At 46.2% G+C, this 19362-nt stretch overlaps 4 protein-coding genes across 4 annotated transcripts; all 4 read right to left on the reverse strand.

The window, feature by feature from the left end:
* Positions 1-873: 873 nt before the first annotated feature.
* PAAG_06116 (integral membrane protein) lies at positions 874-2247 on the reverse strand (the record flags this gene model as incomplete). The annotated part of the gene is made up of 2 exons (XM_002791805.1): positions 874-1578; positions 1660-2247. The coding sequence occupies 2 exons, from the start codon at positions 2245-2247 to the stop codon at positions 874-876; spliced, it is 1293 nt and encodes a 430-aa protein (XP_002791851.1).
* Positions 2248-7357: 5110 nt separating this feature from the next.
* PAAG_06118 (fungal specific transcription factor domain-containing protein) lies at positions 7358-9705 on the reverse strand (the record flags this gene model as incomplete). Its single annotated transcript, XM_015845794.1, has 2 exons — positions 7358-9383; positions 9461-9705. 2 exons carry the CDS (start codon positions 9703-9705, stop codon positions 7358-7360), a joined length of 2271 nt encoding a protein of 756 aa, XP_015700020.1.
* A 1766-nt stretch (positions 9706-11471) lies between these two features.
* On the reverse strand, positions 11472-13111 carry PAAG_06119 (hypothetical protein; the record flags this gene model as incomplete). Its single annotated transcript, XM_015845795.1, has 2 exons — positions 11472-12743; positions 12953-13111. The coding sequence occupies 2 exons, from the start codon at positions 13109-13111 to the stop codon at positions 11472-11474; spliced, it is 1431 nt and encodes a 476-aa protein (XP_015700021.1).
* Positions 13112-16598: 3487 nt separating this feature from the next.
* PAAG_06121 (hypothetical protein) lies at positions 16599-19331 on the reverse strand (the record flags this gene model as incomplete). The annotated part of the gene is made up of 1 exon (XM_002791810.2): positions 16599-19331. One exon carries the CDS (start codon positions 19329-19331, stop codon positions 16599-16601), a length of 2733 nt encoding a protein of 910 aa, XP_002791856.2.
* Between the last annotated feature and the right edge of the window lie 31 nt (positions 19332-19362).

The following is a 19362-nucleotide window of genomic DNA, read 5'->3' on the forward strand; positions in this document are numbered from 1 at the left end:
ACTGCTCCCTTCTACCCGCCACATTTCTGCACTTTACTTCCATTCAAGCACATACAGCCGAACTGCATGGAAAGACAAATTGCGGAACAAAAATCTAGGATCAACATTTCATTTCATATTTTTCATATCTTTTCTTTTTTTTTTTTTTTTTTGGGCTATCTTTGTGCTCACCGCCCAACCATGGATAGCAAACAGAATATAGCTGGTGGAGAGGCCTTTGTGGATAGCCGTTCCACAGCGGAAGTGGCATTGATTAAGCATATGTATATTAACGTAACACACTAGCAGCTATGGCCCGGGACGAAAGACTATTCGAATTAATCCTGTGCTGATGCACATTGATTTCGTTTTGCTGCCATCCCCCCTCCCTCTGCTGCGATTGGATCTCCGGATAGATATAGGGATACCTAGTCATAGGCAAATATAGGGTTTTCGAGAATTAGGAGTAACTAGTACATACATTCTGCGTGTGATTGGGGGTGTCAGATCTGCAACTCCTCTCCGCCGGCCGAGGAGCGGTGGGGAGGTTGGACAACGGAGGAAATGAAGAAGGCGAGCGACAGCTCGTTTAGTACCACCTTGTTATAGGTTTTCCCGCACGTAAAAGGGGAAAGTGAATCGTATAGATCTCGTCTCACGTAACCAAAAAGATAAAGGTCGAAATAGATTAGGCGGGAGAAAAGTGGGAAACCCAGAAAATGAGGTCGAATTTTCAAAGAGCGTAATACCGTGAAGCTTAATAAATGTATGTAGCAACGAGCACAGAAAAACAACAGGTCAGACACGCAAAGAACTCCAATGCCGGCTCTCCGCTTTAGAAATCAATCAATCAATCAATCAATAAAAATAAAACACAAGAATTTGTCACGGCTGTCATCGCCTTTCCCATCGGTGTGATGGTGGAGGAGGTCGCGGTTCGTTCAGAGTACTATCAGGCGACGCATCGGTATCGTCCGCCGGCTCAGTTGTGATCTCAATCGTCGTCTTTTGGTAAACCTTGCCAAGCTCACGGAGCTCTACAGGTTGCACAATTTGATCTGTAGACCCTTCGCGATCATGCTGCGTGTCAGTTTCCGTCATCTGCCTTCGATGAAGGATACTGTTGTCCAGCCGGGACATTTTATGATCCGCAGTGACAGTCGTAACGTGGCTAAGTCCGACACGTTGGGAATTATAGAAGCGGTCAACATTACTGGGTTCAGAATCGATAAGGAGAGCTTGTCGGGTCACAGTGTACATGATCACATCCACGAATCCGGAACTGGCGATTACTGCACCGGCGGTGCAGAAATAAGAGACGCTCAACCTTTGACCTCTGGCGGTCGCCATGCGACCAGCGGCAAGGGGTAGTGATAGGACAATGTATGCAATGGGATACAATACCATATATCCAATCACTCTTCTCAGCCGTCGCAGGTTATCAGTTTGCCCTCGCCCTAGAATCGCTGATTGAGCGACCTGGCGGCGTAGGTGAAAGAAAAGAAGTGCGTAAAGCATGATGGATCCGAATTCGGACACAAAAATCCAAAAGTAGTGTGTCCACAACCTGTCCGCGTCATAATTTTCATCAATCCAGCACTAGATAAAGGAGAATTCATATGTCAATAACTGCAATGATGAATATGGTACAGTGTCGAGATGTTGGAATTTTCTACATACCCAAGCGCCAGACGGTACGTAGACATGCCTCCCATGCTGAATTGTGGGAATTAGTACTAGAAGAAGCGCAAACGCCCAAACACCACACACACATGCCACGAACCAACGGTGAGACAGCTTTCTCCCCATAAGCACGATTCCAAATGTGTGGGCGGCAATTGCAAGAACGAATAATCCACTGGATGGATCACCTATCTGCAGCAGCCATCCCTGGAGAAAGCATATCGGGGAGTCGTAAGATATTTTATCTCTAACAGTCCAATGTAGTGCCATCAAAAACCCAACAGCCTGTTGGAAATCTGCCAACAGCAGATTATAGATCAGGATGATGTACTGATTATATCCGATGTATGTCGAATAGTACCTTCTCCAGAAGACCAAGCGATAGGTAACGAAGATTAATAGCGCTCCAGTCGTAATTGTAGAGAGCAGTGACGTAGAAGCAACAGCGATGAGGCCTCGCCGGTGTTCTTCCGGTAGTGGATCGATTATCAGCGGAGTGACTCGTCGAGGAGGGAGGGATCTCGCATTGAGTATGCTAACGGGCGTAACTTCAGATGCGGTCCATAGCAAGGAGACCAAATTCATATTGTCCTCCAATACCTGTTAAATTCCCTATCTCGTACTCTGGGGCCCCTCCGGTCAATTGAAATCAGTGGAGCTGGAAGCGACCAAATATATACCCGAAAGACTTCAGAGAAGATAGACTTGAGGATAAAGTTTCGTGAATTCCTGACAATATCAGTTCGAAATAGTGTTATAGGCATATACCGCCAACGTGTGCCGGCTGGGTTGTCAGAAACGCCTTTTCGACATTGTTTTGACTTATTGGAAAGATAATATGAACATCTGGGGAAAGATTACCCTTTTTGTTCCAATCCACAGGGACTCAGGGTGGCCCACCATATCGAGACCTTAACTCCGCAGGGGTTAAAATGGCCTGGCAAGGGGTTGCATACAGAGCTCGACTCATGCTTCCGAGAACTGCGGTGGAGTGCATCTTTGAAAGGACCAACGGCACATCCTCGTCCCTGTCAGCATCCTGACTTGCATGCCGAAATCTGGAGTAGATCACAAATCTTCCATCTCAATTGTAGCAAAGAGCCCTGGCAATTCCTCTGAGTAGGAAGCTGTGATACATACAATCCTTTTTGCCTGTCATTCTTTGAGTCAAAGGGCATCATTCGTTCCCAGTTTAGTTGGGCTCCGTGTCGGAGTAATTCCCTAGCGGCAGTTCAATGGAATGAACTGTTTGAGCGCCACCTTTTCAAGCGTAAGGACTAAAATACCCCCAAGACCTCCCGCAATTTGCATAAATTCATACTCTCTCTTGTTTTGCTTTTTCCTAGTCTGAGCGCGCTGTGGTCGTAATCCCAGCACACTGTTTTGCTCTGCAGGAATTGGAAATCGGGAATTCGATATTGTGCATGATGCAAGGTTAAATTTTTGTTATGAGTCTTTGCTGTCTCCCTGTGGTTGAAATTTTCTTATTGATCCAGTCAACAAGGTGGACAACGAAGAGCTGTTACTTTCCCAGGTCATCTCAATACCAACATTGCCAGTATTGTTTGTTTGAAGACGTCCAGACAGCCAGGTGCCGTGTCCCATAGATGAGAATCATTACCAGCAGAATGCGCCGCCCCTTTGCGGGTCCAAATATTGACTAGGGCTCACATATCCGTCCCATCAAGTAATTCAGAGCCTGGAATTTCGGTCAAAACTAGAGTCACGGTCAGCGACAGCTGGGGTCATTAAAAGAAGCAAAGGAGCGCGTGGAATTTCGTGACTGTCAGGATTGAGCAAACACCGGAGTCTTGCCAAGCTGGGATGGAAAATTAGATCCAGATCAGCTTACTTCCGCTTCCAGCGTATGATCCCGAAATGAAGAATGATTCATTCTCGATTCTCCCGCCACACAAAACTAATAGTGAAAACGAAAGGCAACATAGTTGATGCATTTACAAATTGATACTGCCGACATTAGATCATCATGATCGACAAAATATGAAGCAATTTACCAGAAACTTGCAACATTCAGGGCCCGTCAGATTCACGTGTGCTGCAGGTGGATGTCTTTTTTTAGCCCGCCTCATGTCAAGTTACAAGGCGGGCACTGGGAGGGCATGCGCCTGCATACTAGAACATCCAAAATCCAAAATTAAGTTAATCTCAGGGCCTGTGAGTTCCTGTGGGTCCTGTGGTTCCAAATAATACATCCTCCAACTGGATATGCGGTTGCTACCAAAATGAATGTAGACTCCAAGCTGTTCGTTTCACGAATTCGCCATAGGAGAGGAGGACATTTAAAATTGTAATATATTCGGTGCAAACCAAAGGTGTCGGCATCTTCGCGATTCAGCCTCAGGGATGGACGATGCAACCTACGATAAATGCAAACTCTCCTATGTGTCCAGACTTTATTCACGCGGAACACCTCATTGGGAGCAATGCTTCCAAGACAGAGTTGCGATGACAATATCGAACGGTGGTTCAAGTTCAGAAATATTGACAAATTGGCGAGAAACGCTGCCGCTCTCGAACCTTGTCAAACGTGCATTGTCCAAAACAAGGACCATATCTGACAGTTAACTGAAGTTGCAATTGCCTCCATGAGGTCTGATCTCCATACTTTTTTGGGATCGAATCAGCGTCTATCGCCAAGCGATTTGCGTCAGAATCGCATGGCAGAACAAGGATCGTGATCCACTAAAAGGGTATCATGAATTGAACATGATTTGCCATCGTAAACGACCATCGTGCTTCGTTTTAAATTCACAATCCATATGACGGAGTACTCCGTACCGTCCTTAAATTCTGCCTCAATATATCTCCAATTAGACTCGCATTGAAGTTTGAGTCTCTCTAGCAGATTTCTTTTGGAACCATCTCACTCTCAGATCGGCAGTTTTCATTTTCTCCGAACAAACCGGCCCGATTTTGCGGGGCAGGGGGCCCCACAGTTGAAGCCTGACAGTCGGTGACTTTCAGTCAACAGGAGATGTCAGATTTAAGCGTCAGACCTTGTGTAGGACGAAACCTTATCTGTTAACTAATAGTAGCAAGCCAGTGTCAATCGCTCTAGTTAAGCCAAGTATTTGTGGTCTGTGGAGAAGCTTCAAGGACCCAGGCGCTGATGATTCTCTCCAAGATCGCCGAATCGCTCATTCAGCCTTCAGGTGCGGGTTTCTGACTGCCGAGTTCCTCGACAGTGGGGACCCTGGTCAACTGCACGGATAGTGTCATCCAATTGCTACGAAATGGCGAATAATAACGGAGAGTAATTGACAAAAATAATGTGGTGTATCCTTCCTCGTATTTAAGGAGACTTGCCTGCCACTGAATGTAACCTCTTTTGCAATTTTGAGGCTCCCCAAGTTCTTGGGGGAAAAAATTCCGAACAGCCGACGAAAACATTTTAAAGGAATTATTTGTGTCAGAATCAACCAACCAACAACTTGAAATCAAGAGCAGATTTACTTTTCTTCTGCTGCTGGCTGTTTGGTTTGGGATTGATGTACGTTACTGGATACCTTGTAAACTTTTCCAATAATTATGTAGTTCTTGTCGGTACACGGTCGATGTTGTCGAATTGTGACAAAATTAGTTACAGAGTTCTTGACCCGAAAATGATCTGGGGGTTGCAGTTGAAACAATCGGATTGACATTTCGTGGGTTCCAAGCTTGACTGGAAATTGTCAGACATTGCTATCTGCATCCCGAAGATAGTTACAACTGTCACGCAATGTTAACACACGAGCAGCCCTAACTAAAACCAAATCGAAAGTATTGCAGGTTCATACCTCAATGCAGTGTAGTCCAAATGGCATCCACAGTTGAAACGCTCTCTGCTCCTCCACAGACAGATATCCGTGAAAAGACCAGATCGCAAAGCTTGGGCGTTTCCTACCCTGCAAGCATTAAAGATTGGACATGGATGCAACCCTGGATATTCTTTGCAATGCCATCCTCATTCTGAAAATGTTGGCTCCGTAAGCTTGGTAAGCGGTGGATATCTCTAAGTAACTAAGTATTTCCCCTTGCAATTGGCTCGAATAACCAGCTCAAGACAGCCAAACAACCCACCTAGTCCTAGATGTGGTACTCCCACGAACATATATCCAGCTCGAAAATAACCTTGGAATGACTGCATGAACCGGTGTTTGCGGAAATACATGAGAGCGGTACGTCAACCACTAAGCTGCACATCATTGGAATATAGTCGCATTATAAATGGTGATGATAATTTCCGCAAACTTTGCAATCCAAAGTTTGTATGTATTTATGCCCTCTCAAAGAATCAATCTTTCCTGGCTGATGGACCTTGCGAAGAAGGTAAAAAGAATACAAGACACCATGACACCATGCATAGGGTTTGACAATAATCCCTACAACCAGACACGTCCTTCGAACCCGGAGACACTCACTGTAGTCCACAAGTGTGACGAGAATGACGAGATGGAGTATGTCTAATGGAAAACAAATACGAGAAGTCCCCATCAACAAACGGCATTAAGGACTGTTATAAGTGATCATGTACTCGGAACTGCGAAAGCAAGCTCAGACTAGTGGCATGGGTAGTAATTGGGGCCTGGGGACATTGGACACTCAGAGCTGTAAGATGTTTGTTAACTTGATTCACAGTTGCCCCTGACAGGCGCAGGTTGTCTTCCTTTCCCTACCTCACGCGACATCACTCATGGGTGCCAGGCTATTTGCCCTGGCAAGATGCAAGGAATATCTTCCTTCGTGTGGTGATATCTCGAAGAAGAGGTCCTTAGCCAAACCTGGCTCTGAATTTCCTAACAAAGCCGATCTTAAATACCTAAGATGATATGTGGGAAGAAGAAGTTAGAGATCCTTCTCAAGGACCCCAAATACCACCAGGCCCCGGGCAGCAGATGAAAGTAAAGTCTCTTCTAGATCAAAGAACCAGAGCGGAAACCCAATATTAGATCGCGATAACTTTCCCCTAGCTATGGAATAATTGGCGGTTAAAAGCCGCGAGCGGTATGGCGCTTCGCTCCTCTGAATACGGATGCTGCAGAACATAATGAGAGTGCCGTCTCCAGATTTGTTCTCTGTCAAGTGTGATACATTCTTTAATGTGTTCAAAAGAAGCATTGACTAATTGTTCTTTGTGCTTGGCCCTGTCCTTCCATGGAAGCGTTGGTGAATTTTACCAGGAATCGCACGAACAATACATGGAAATCGGAAATCGCGCCGACCCTTTCACATTCCAAGGCTTAGTTAATTGACACCGGTGCAGGGCTGCTTCCAAGATTAATTTGCGACAAAAATATCATGTCACTATTCCGGAACGCTCCCACGATGTGCAGCCAAGGCCGCAGTCTCCCATATACTGCAGGAAAGTTTGAAAAAAAAAAAAATGTCGGTTCATGGACGACAGCAGATTACCACAAGCAAAGGCATCCATTTGTAAGTTGGAAAACCCGAGAGCTGATTACTGCCAAACTCCACATGCTCTGAAAATGAAACCTTTAGTACACAAAAGACATGGCTGCCGCATGATACAGCTATTCAGACGAGTATGCCAAGTGGGAGAGGCCTTGTAGGCCGGAAATCAAGTGACTAGTCCGTGAGTTTGATGCTAAAATGCGAAATATGGTTCCGCCATATTTCGTGGAAATTGTTACAATGTGTCTCAAGATTCCCAGACCCAGATACGCAATCGGCTGAACTAATCCTGGGTGAACGTCCAGTAATCCGATATAGTCGTCCTTCCGTTATCCCAGAGCGGCTCGAAGCTATTAAACGAATCGATCGTGAAGGCCATGCCCAGGGAACCCGCGATGGCATCCTGCATTGCCTGGTCATCGATCTGGGGAACAGCACCACTGTTATCGTTATCGGTTTGGCCACTATAATCATAATTCTGCAAGGCATTAATGTTCTGGGAGAAATATGAAGGATGGACGGACGACAAGGTGTTGCTCTGGAAGCTATTGATGAGAAAATCCGCCTTCGTGGTGAGGTCCCGAGTCACGTTTGCAGCGCTGGCGGCGATGGCGAAGTTGTTGCCGAACATTTCGAACACAGCGATGGCGCTGTCGATGGCGTTTCGCGCCGGTGCAGTAGAAGTGGAGGTGGGATAAGCCAGAATAAATCCAATCATGGAAAGTGTGGCATTCCACTGCCATTGATATGCTTCATGCCAGCCGTTCAAAATGTCCGTCTGGTGGAGGATTTGATACATGATATGAGTAATTGCCATAGCATGGTTGACGCAGGAAGTCGCATTTTTTTCAGCTTTAGGGCTGAAAATTGGAGAAAAGCAGATAAAGGGTCGGTAAAGGTTCATTGACAGATTGTGGTAGAGCAATTCCAGGAGCAGCTGCTGCCGCTTCAGCCATGGGGGTGAAAATCGCTCAACCTCTAGTGTAGTTCTATCAGTAGAGAAACGTACTCCTGTCCCATGTCTCTTCATTTTCAATGCACTAGGCACGCTTAATGGCCATTCGTGAAGAGCTTGTATACTCGACGAGAGGAACTGCGCAGCTGTTTCCAGACCTTGAGGGTCATTGTATAAGCTCTTCCCATCATTTGCACCAAGAATTTCTGCGCATTTGTCATAAAATGCAGTATAGATGCTGCGAGCCGTTAGCAATAGTTTAATGTGGTTCACACCGAAGGTGAGCCATGTGATATTTTCGCCAAAGGAGCCAAAATTGGAACCTGAATGTAACGCCAGTTCGTGGTCATCCGATGGGAAGCTGACGGTGACATGGGATAGCTGTGCAGAAAATGGCCGCCCGAGTTTCATGCAGGTTTTGCTGTCCGTGGCATATAGAATCCACCATAACCGTTTCCGCAACTCCCTTTGGGCCCGTGGTAAATATTCCGGTGGCTCCGTATGGAGTCCTAAAATATGAGCTGTCCTCACTGCTAACGCTAGCGTGCTATGAGCCATGTTCTGGAATGACGCATTGCAAAGGAATATGAGGGAGAAGACATGGCACTGAAGGGTTGATATCGATGGGCTTTCGAGCTCAGTTGCCAGCAAGGCTTGAGACCGCCGATAAAACCAACGCCCCGCGATGGTTGCATCATTACTATCGACATCTGCCTTAGATACACCGTTTGTGTCTCGCCGGGGTAGAAACGCGACGCCATATTGCATTGATAAAGCCAGGACGATGTCAACGAGGGCTGATGGTTTACGAGTTTTATGCGGAGGTTCCCATAACGATCTATAATGTTCTCTAAACTCTCCTTCGTTCAGAATTTGGAGGGTGCAATGGTATGATTGCCAAAATAAGCTTAGAAAGTAGTCTTCCTGAGTCCCAGTCAGGTAGTCACCATCTCTCGGTATATCAGCCGACACAAGATTCTCTTCAATGGTTTCATTTTTTGAGCTTGTAGGGCTCGCGAACGACCTGCTGGCTGAATTAGGTTGGAAATGGTGATCCAAATGCGGCTGTTGCAGAGCTGTGGCCAGGTACGAGTTCAGGCGGCCAATGAAATAGAACAGAGACGAAGGACCGTAGAATTGTGTTTGATGAGACTTTGCTGTCCTTGTCTGAATGCCCTCCCAATACCTCTTCGTAGGTTGGCCTTGATCCGGAGAGTCGGGCTTCAAATGTGGAGATGGCTTCGACAACTGAGATGGACTCGGAGGATGTGCAGTCTCTTCGCACACGGGACACTGGACATCGTCAAGTTGCCGTTCTAGAATCTTGATTCGACGCTTCAACTTGTCAATTTCTCTAGCAGGCTGTCAGCTAGTGCACACCCACATAACATGACGCCCCGTGCTCAGCAATAAAACAGCAGCATGACCAACCTGAGGGCATGAGGCAGAGTTCTCACGTCGCTCTCACCATTGCTGGTACACTTTCCGTCCCTACTTCTGCAGTTCGCACAAGGGCGATCATTGTCACATCTGATTCGGTGTCCACGGCACCAGTCACAGGCTCTGGCAACCTGGGTTCGTTTTGGCCGCCCTAGGGCGGTGGATGTAAACGGGGACTGCTGATGCAGGCTGGTCTCCGCGGTCGACCGAGTTGGGTCCGTCGAAGTTATCGGCATTATTGTTCATTCGGGTAAAAAGGTTTCCATTCTTATTATTGATTTTATCATGCATGCTCCTCGGGAGCTGTCTGTGTGTTCCTTGAATTGCTGCTTGTCAATTTAGCGCAAGGGCACCCCTGGCTCTGCTCGGCTTTTCATGCATCGTATCCATTCTCATTGGACTGCGTATGTAGTTAACTACGGTATAGTTACAACTCATACCATAGTTGTGAGTCTCAGGGCCTTTTTTTTTTTTTTTTTTTTTTTTTTTTGACACATCGCAATGGAGTTCTTGTCGACGAAACCTAATTGATCGGAGTACTACGAGGATCAAGGCGAGTTGGATGAACAAGTTGAACAAGCTGCATGATGTTTGTCCAATGATCGACTGAATAAGTAAAAATGCCATATTTATTTGACGCTCTGATCTCCTTTCGTCCCGAGTTGCCACTGCCAGTTGCCATTGGTTAAATGTCAACAGGATTCCGCAGACGGGCCCGTCCACTTGAGCATGGGGAATATCATACAAGCATTAACCCGTTGAGAGATGTAGAATTCTTTGCAGAGCGATCTCTTTACGCATATTGAATGTGGGAGACAGCAATGTAGTTACACTCAGTACATTTATCTGATTCTTCAATCTGGATATAATCATGTACTAGGCATGTAATCACACTACAGGAATTTCCCAGCTTCAAAGTGATTGACTCTTCTTCTATGATTTCAAGATGTCAAACTAGGTCAGTCCCAGGGAAAATAAGAATGCAAAATTTCTGTTTTTCTCTGTGAGAATTAGTTATGCAGTTCTGAATTGATTGGCTCAAGAAAATATCACGAAACTGGACAAAATGCCGTTGCGATGTTGACTTGACTAAAATTCTTTGCGTTCACGGCTATATAAGTTCAGGAAATATAATGACTACGGAAATGAATGTACTTCATGCTATAGCCTGGGTTAATAGGACGATTCCAAAGGGACGCCCCGACGAGTGGCCATAAGAAATGTTTATGGACGGGTGAGAGTTCGCGTTCCGCCGTCCCTTGCCCGGACGCCTTTTCCGCCCATGCTTCCCACCCGACGCCAAGAAACCCGCTCCGCAGGGACCGGGGGTGGGGCGGGGCGGGACGTGCCGTTCCGCTTTCCTGGATAATCTCTTGTTTTGGCACGCAACAACCATCATCCCGGCTACTTCTATGCATGCACAGCAGAGGGCACAGGAGACAGGGGCATCTATCATATCGCAACAAAGATGATTAAATATAGCTAATGCTCAGAACGGTGCTAAATACAGAAAAGGGGACAGGAGAGAAGAATGACATCATCAAATGTCTCATTCAATCAGCAGCGGAGCTTTGAATGATGGTTAATCTTAAACCACCAATAAAGGAAGAGGGTAGTTTCTCATGAATTTCTCTTATCTCATATATTATTAGCTATAATATCTACAGAATCAAACGTCCGCTCTTACACAGTTCGTTTCATTCCATATGCAGTAAAACAGAAGAGGAGAAAGAAGAGGAGAAAGGAGAAAAGAGAAAAAGAAGAAAAAGGCACACCCATCAATCCAACCATCCATAAAAAACACCACTTTTTCTTCAAAAAGAAAAAAGGAAAGCAGAAGAACAAACTTGTATAAACCTGAACCACATTTGACTTCGAACTCGAAGGTGGCGGCATGGCTGCTGTGTAGAGCAGAAGAAAATTAAGAAACATAACAATTCATTCTCAACATGTCACAGAATGTTCAAATCATTCAATCATTACATACCTTTTCCTCATTCCCTCAGAAAAGAAGCTGCAGTTGCGGATACTGAACTGAATACATAGGAATACTCTTTTTCTTCCAGTACTCAAACGGTTCCTGCAACGCCTTGGCCGCGACCTCATCCCCTTCACGGATAAACGCCTTGCGCAGCCCCAAAAACAAAGCTTCAAACTCATCCTCGTCGTCCGTCCAACTATCTCCCAAAGAGTAGAGAAATCGCTGCAACTTGCGGCCATCCAGGACTATCTCAGCCATATCATCCCTGCCACGACGGCGGTAGATCTCTGCGAACTCAAGCTCAGCGGGGGACAAAGTGTTGTCGCCATTGACAAACGCGGTGGTGGGCCAGAGCATAGACGGGGAGCTAAAAGCGTATTCCTTTGGTTTGACCGAGGACGAAGCCCAGCCCATAATGGCAGTAATGTTTCCGTCGTCGTCAACCAGGATGTGGTCGTCCCTTTCGCAGAAGCGTTTCAGGTAGAAGGGCCCCCCTTCCTTGCTGTTGATGGAGGCGACCAGGTCCGGGATCATGTTCAGGCGCCAAAGATAGGAGAGAAAATGGCCAATGGGCAGGTTTGAGAATTCGCCATCCATGATCATGTCTAGCTGTAAATATATGATCGCCCTCAATGACGCGCTGAGGCTGGAGAACGGACCAATTGGCGTTCGAGAGTCGCGGAATAAAGGCAACATCGCGTATCCGCCGATCTGCACAACTCCGTCGTCAGACGGGACGATGGACCCGGTCATTTCAAAATCATGACGTTCTAGCTCCAAGGAGATATCAGCCAGCTGCTCAAGGATCTTTGTCTGAGTGGTCTTGTTCGCCTTGTCCCATTGTAGTTTTCGGCCGCCCATCTTCTCGAGAAGAACGAAGGACACGCCGACAGGGTTGTCTGTTGCATCGATCCAGCCATAATGGTAGACACGCGGTGCGGGGACGGCGGTCTTTTCGAGGAATTTCAGCGTGAACATTTCGCTCAAGAAGATGTGTTTTTGCACGGGAAGGGGTGGAAGCGCATCATTCGGCAGCCGTATACGCGCATCCCACACTACACCATCCCGAAAATTAATGTCAAAATGGAAATCCATGTCGACTATGTGCTGGACCAGGAGTCTCAATACGGTCTCCTTGTCGGCCGCGAGGGCGGGTATTGAGCAGGGGACACCGCCGCGGAGGGAGCTTGCCAATGAGGTCAAGGCATCGATATCAAGTTGATCCAGAGTCTTTGAGATGTGGACACGCTGGGAGGCCACACATTCTTCACGGTAGCCATCCGGATGGGCATCCTTCTCACAGCAAGAACAGAGTTAGTGGAAGAAGGCTTCTCGATCATCTGGAAAAACGAAACAAAACAAAAATAAAATAAAATAAAATAAAATAAAATAAAAATAAATAATTAAATTAAATTAAATTAAAAAAAAGCAAAATAAGAAAAATAAATAAATTAAAAAAAAAAAAAATTAAAAAAAAAAGGTTCAAAAGAGTTCAAAGAAACCCAACTCAAAGAATAGACCAGCCTTGCCTTGGAAAGACATTGATGAGAATCTGACTTGATATGGGCGCCACAATGATTCCTGGAACATATCGGACAGCCCCCATTTCGGCGGGCAGCGGACTGGGAGCAGCCGTGCACGTCGCAACGTCTTAAAGGCATAGTCCAGCTGCAGTGAGCTACATATATGGGCTCTGCATAGGATTTGGGGCGACAGGGTATGTCGAGATTCAGACGGAGGCCAAGTCAGTGGAGGTCACAATAACATGGGTGTGCGAGGAGGATTCAAAGGTGTGTCTTGTAGGAGCAGCAGATGCTGCAATGTACATGAAGATATTGTTTTTTTTCTGAGTCTGCTCAGATTAATGTAACAAAATACTCTAAGGCACGGGGCGATTTTTGGGTGCTGGGTTGTGGTGAAGACGATGGGATTGCCTTTGAAACCGTCGAAAACGGACGTGAGAACAGGAAGCAAAAAGGAGATCAATGAGCCCCGAACGAGAGAGGTGGTGACAAAATATTTAAACGAACGAGGAAACCAGCAGCAGACAGCGAACAAGCAGAGCGCAACAATACTTAAAGCAGCGGGAAATGTTCAGCAATCCATTTTGCAGCCGACAAGCAACTGAGCTAACTATTTGGCTCCTCTATGATTGCAGGCTGCAACAGGCGGTATGCAGCCCCGCTGCAGAAGCCCCAAGAGAACACTCTGCGGCGTCTGTCTGGTTGGCGCCAGGCGGGCGGATAGTTATCTTGGACATCCGACTCAATAAGAAAGAAAAGGAAAAAGGAAAAAGGAGAAGAAAAAAAAAAATTACGTTATTTTGGAGCAAAATAGTCTACATCTGCCTTGAGCTAGTCACTTTGGCGCCATGTCTTAATCCTGTATGCAGCCAACGAACGCCCTTCTCTCCAGAGAGATGCACCCACACTTGCCGTTGACGGTAACTACTGGAGCGGGGAACGGAGCAGGATATCATCCACTAGCAGCGTCTTACCCTCTTCATAACGACCTCTTCATCCCAACTTCATGGCGTGATTGGTGATTCGCCACTGCTCGACAAGGAGAGACACACGCTCGCCAATCACGGACTCTCCGCAGCAATTCTGAAAAGGCCTGGCTGGTCATGGGAAGCAGTCCCGAATGAACAATCGATTATCCTGGGCTGAGATCGTCGGAGCAAGAGAGAACGGATTCGGTTCTTCTCGTCAATTATTCATTTGTATGATTTCTGTGCTTGGGAGACATCAGCCGCACCCTCCTTCAAGCTTGGATAGACCGGGACAATCAACCACATACATAGCTGATAGGGATGGGAAGACCCAGGAGAATACTCAGACGGGTATCAGATCTCCGTGCACCAATGTATTCTGAATATTAGGTTGGTCGTGTTTCTTTTGTTCGTTTTTTCTTCTTCCTGAAGCCTTTCTCCTCCGCTGACACGTTGTGACACTATTATAGTTATGTTACAATTCCTCTATATACCGTCTACTCCGTATTATCCCGCAATTGCACACGACGTAGTTAATTGCAGCTCATCAACGTTCCCATTATCTTATTAGACTGGATGAGGACCGGGAGGAGATGTGTTTTGACTGAAAATCTATGCCAAATAGAGCACGTACGGGGAGAACCAAATCGATGGTCTCAAGCACTGCTGCTCAGAAGAGCTATGCGTTACATAAATATTTACCTATCCCTGAGGCATTTACAAAGTATAAGTTTCAAACAATCTCATGTCCGCAAAGTGTTTTCTGGAAAGAAAAGACGGAGGGATCAAAAAAGAGGATATTTTAGGACCAGACGAGAAAAAGGAATATCTATCAGGTGATGTTCAATCAGACATTCGATAACATCGCTGTCATACCCCAAGGAACGACACTCGAATCAGATATATATATATAGCTTTTCATTCTAAAACATACCGAGGGAAGCTGGCAGCCTGGCCATCTTGAAAATGGGAGCGGATATATGTGACAGAAAAGAGAAAGGGAAAAAAAACCTGCATTAAGAACATTTCTCCAGTGGAACACCATGATTAATATTTCTAAGTTATGAATTGCAGCAGAATTCCCCAAATTCAAGCTTCGAAGATTTGTAAAAATAAACATAGCTATCCGCTGCTAGCTCACAACGATTTCCCTTTCGTGGTTTAACAACACCACCCAGCAGCCGGACCCCAGCTACAGCCAATGATCGTATATATATATATATATATATATATAAAATACAGAAATTATGGCGGCTGCCAACTCATGCCTGCAGATAGGGACCTACAGTCAGCCCAGTCTCAACTGGCCCTCTTCCGGTCTCCTATTTAGGTACACCTTTCCACCCGTGGACGTTCCTTGAGCTGATCCAACCATCTACACTATGAGACCACTCATTAACTACGGGAAAGAAAGTTAGGAGCTAATAATACACACCATGCATGGACTAGAAGCCTTAATGGTGCAGACTTACGTCTTGACCACTAAGAATCTGCTTCTGTAGTTAAATAGACTGCTCTTCAAAAAAAAAAAAAAAAAAAAAAAAAAAACATGGAATATCGAAATATGCGAAAATGTCCCCATTTCAACTTACGCCAGACACGGGTTGTGGATATGGACCCGGAACCGAAACCGGATGGTTGATCTAACATCAATAATAGTACTATATAATCAGGTACACGGGATTTTGGAGGATTAATTTGTGGTAATATTGAAGTTAAATTCTGTTTAACTTTCGTACCTTTTCTCAGGAACAATGGTTCATCGCTACCCTCTTTTTTTGCCGCTGTTATATTCTGTAAGAGAGTAATTCGAACTGCTTTTGCAATTTATTTAATTCGGACAAATATTCAAGCCATACCCGTAAATCGTACATACACACGACACATGCCCCATTGCATCTAACAAAGAAAGGCCGAAATAGAAGAGTCGAATATCTGCTCGTAATTGAGCACGGAAGAACCTAGGTAGACAAAGGGGGGTATAATAAATTGGAATTGCGGATTGCCATTACCCGTTGTAAATCATTGCGAGAAACAAGTTTGGGAAACATATCTGAGGGCAGGGCAGTGGAATTAATAATAATAGACGAGTGAGATGGGAATGGAATGGAATGACAGGGTAAAACAAGAGAAGGAAATGTCAATAACTTCGAAAAAGGATAAGTAAGAGGAGGTTCTGAGAATCCCAAAGTATGAAACTATGCCACGCCAGAAAGAAAAAAAAAAAAAAAAAAAAAAAAAAAAAAAAAAAAAAAAAAAAAAAAAAAAAAAAAAAGAAAAAGAAAAAGAAAGAAAAAAAGAAAAAAGAAAAAGTCCATGATTATGCTTTTCATTTCATCTTAGATCATTCAGTCATCAAACCATCAAAAAGGGGCATTTTGCTTTCTCCATTCTAAAAAATATAAAAAATGAAAAATAAAAAAAACGAGGAAGATGGCACCAAAGACATGCGAGAAAAATTCAAAGAGCAAGATACTCAACCGCAACAGCAGAAAGAGGAGATGGAGAGAAAAGCAAAAGAAAAGAAGAAGAAGAAACACGAAAAAAGCTCGTGCTTGACCCATCATATCTAGCTACCCATGCATGTATGCAATAATCCGGGACGCTGACGCACACTCATGCCCATCCACCTCCACAGATTCCCCAATAAAACAACCTTAATGCCTCTTCCCCGTACGGTGATCACTTGTAATCACGTTACCGTCATCTTCCTCCTCCGCCTCTTCAACAACAACAGGTGTCCTCCTCTCATTCCGCCTCTTAGGCCTCCGCCTCCGACTCGAACTGATATTGCTCGCCGAATCCGACGGCAAAATCTCAGAAATGCTATCATCGATCCCATCATCCGTCGAGCTCTCCCACCCATTATTGTTTAGCCCGTAAGCCGACATTCCAACCGCAGGCGTACCAGAGAGCACCTCAACGGCTCCCGAACCCCCGCGACGTGCAAGGTTGGCAACCTGCAGACCCGCGCCACGTTCGCGCAAAGCACTGCGGACCGCTTCCGCCTTGACATGTAGGATCTCAAAGGCATCTTCAAGCGCTTCCATGCCGAGATATATATCCCGTTCAATTTCAGCGAGGGCAGCAATTTCTGTGTCCTCGTCGACAAAAATGGGGGCGCCAACAGTCGCGTGGGTCGGCGTAGAGGTGCGGGAAGGGATAGATGAACCGCCAATTGGCTGGCTTACGTTTCGAAGTCTGGTGTGGGACATTTGGGATATGGGCCTTGCGGAGCCGGGTCGCGAAGCCCTTACGGGAGGGGCAGAGTATGTTTGGGGGAGGTCGTCGTCGGCACCGCTGCGAAGGAATCCGTCGAAGCGGCCAGAAGTGAGAATATCCCATTCGTCGTTGCTAATTGCTGCTAGTGTAGCGAGGACGTGGTGCACTTCAGGGTTGTTTAATAAGTAGATGGCTGTTTCTGGGTCTCGTGGGGGTTTTGCTAGTCTGTATAACCGTTGGATGGCAGCACCGGACTGAATTATAGCCTGTGGTCGATCTCTTGGTTTGGGGGTTTCTCGTTTTGGTTCTGGAGGACCATTTGGAATCTCTAATAACGCACTAAAGGTTTCTCTCTGTTCTCCGTCAAGGTAGGTTAACATGGCGAACATCAGGGTCTCGTCATCAATTTCATCAGGAGGACTATCGGTTTGGTCGTTGCTGCAAGTAAGCCATTTATTCACAGCCTGCTTCGTTTTTCGAGATTGTCGAACGTAATGTTCTCTAAACTCTTCGGGTATGTCCACGTCCATTTTCTGCATGGGTTCCAGACCATCAGAACCTGGGAGGTCTGCTGTACCTGGTTTGGAAGCAATGTTAAATGGAGGCCACGATGGCAGATCCTGTCGACCAGAAACAAGTTCCAAAACCTCTCCCCAGCTCACTCCCTCTTCTGAAGCTTCGCTGGTATAACACATTGCACACTGGCATGATTCTGATGAAATGTCCCGCGCGAAGACAGCTTCTAACCTGTCTAAAAGCCTCCTCGCAACTGATCGATACCCGGTGGCCACGGCTAGGGATCCGTGTTTTGATATCACTTGGCGATAATCGTCTAGTAACTTATTGAACGGCTCAAAAAGTTTTGTCGCAGCTATCGATGGCTGGAATATATTCTGAGGCATGTTTGCAGATTCGCCTGCTCCAAAGAAACTCTTGGGAACATGGTATTTAAGCCCGCCATTATGGAGCAAATAGTCTACTTTGGGAATCGTAATTGGCACATAGGGAGGTGGGGGCGGAGGTGGAGGCAATCCAGTCCCCCGAGATTGAGCCTCTGAAGGCGGACTTTGTTTCCACGGGGAATATCCTCTCGGAGGAGGTGTTCTGCGAGGCTCAGGTGGAGTTCTTGTCTTAATTGAAGGGCGCTGATAAACCTTTGGCTGGTTGGGTGCGATGGATGTTGCATCCGAGTCGACTGCGGAAGATGAAACTTGGATTTCAACTTGAGTTTCTGATGAATGATCTGGCGATGAAGACTTTGTTTTTCGACGGGATGATTGCTTGACTGAGTCACTCCTTCCTGATGGCTTTGATTTGGTCGGAGAGGTATTGGTTTGGGACTTATGTGGATAATGGAGGGATTCAAACAATTTCATGCCTGGTGTGCTTGGGCCTGGTCCTCTGCTGCTCGTCTTCGAACCATCATCTGACTTGCGGCGCATACTAGACGCAGATTCCTTCACGGTAGTTTTGGGTTTATGCTTCTTCTTTTCATCCTGGCCTTTCATGGTATTCCGTTTCTCTTCCGGTTTCTTACTCTCGCTTGTTGTACTATTCCTCCTTGTAGAATGTTGATCAAGGTTTGTTAACGGAGGACTTGGTGGGGAACGGTTGGTGCTATGCCGTTTCGATGCGGCCTCTTGTCCCGTAGGACTACTGCCATCAGCCTTTACCTTGCCATTTTCTTCATCTCCTATGGTTATATCTGTGGGTTCTGGTGTCAAGATATCCACTTTTTGTTGGCCCAAATTTTCCCGACTTCCCACTACTTCCTTGCTATGTGCTTTGGAGAAAGATGGATACGGTAAACTGGACCTTGACTCCAGGAAGGAAGAAGAGGATGGGCGGGAGTTCGACTCGGCGGAGGGCATGGATGGATTCGGTGCGCTGACCCTCGAGTCACCACCAGTGACAGCTCTTCTTCGTTCCCTATCTCTAGATGTGGGGTCGCTTGGCCTTGTTCTGTGGAATAACCGTGGCGACTGTTTCTCATATCGAATGTCAGAATGTCTAGACCCTTCGTTTTCACCAGCTTCTCCTTCAAATAACGAAGTAGGTGAGCGATATCGAGGTCGTCGTTCTCTGTCTCTCTCTCTCTCGCTTCTGTGTGGGCGATCCCGCTCCCGTTCCTTCAAGGGCATGACGCACGCCGGGGTGCCAACAGGCATGGTTTCCGACGTAAGTTACGGACTTCGGTGT

Source organism: Paracoccidioides lutzii, assembly GCF_000150705.2.
Source record: "Paracoccidioides lutzii Pb01 unplaced genomic scaffold supercont2.17, whole genome shotgun sequence".
In the NCBI taxonomy this organism is placed as follows: domain Eukaryota; kingdom Fungi; phylum Ascomycota; class Eurotiomycetes; order Onygenales; family Ajellomycetaceae; genus Paracoccidioides; species Paracoccidioides lutzii.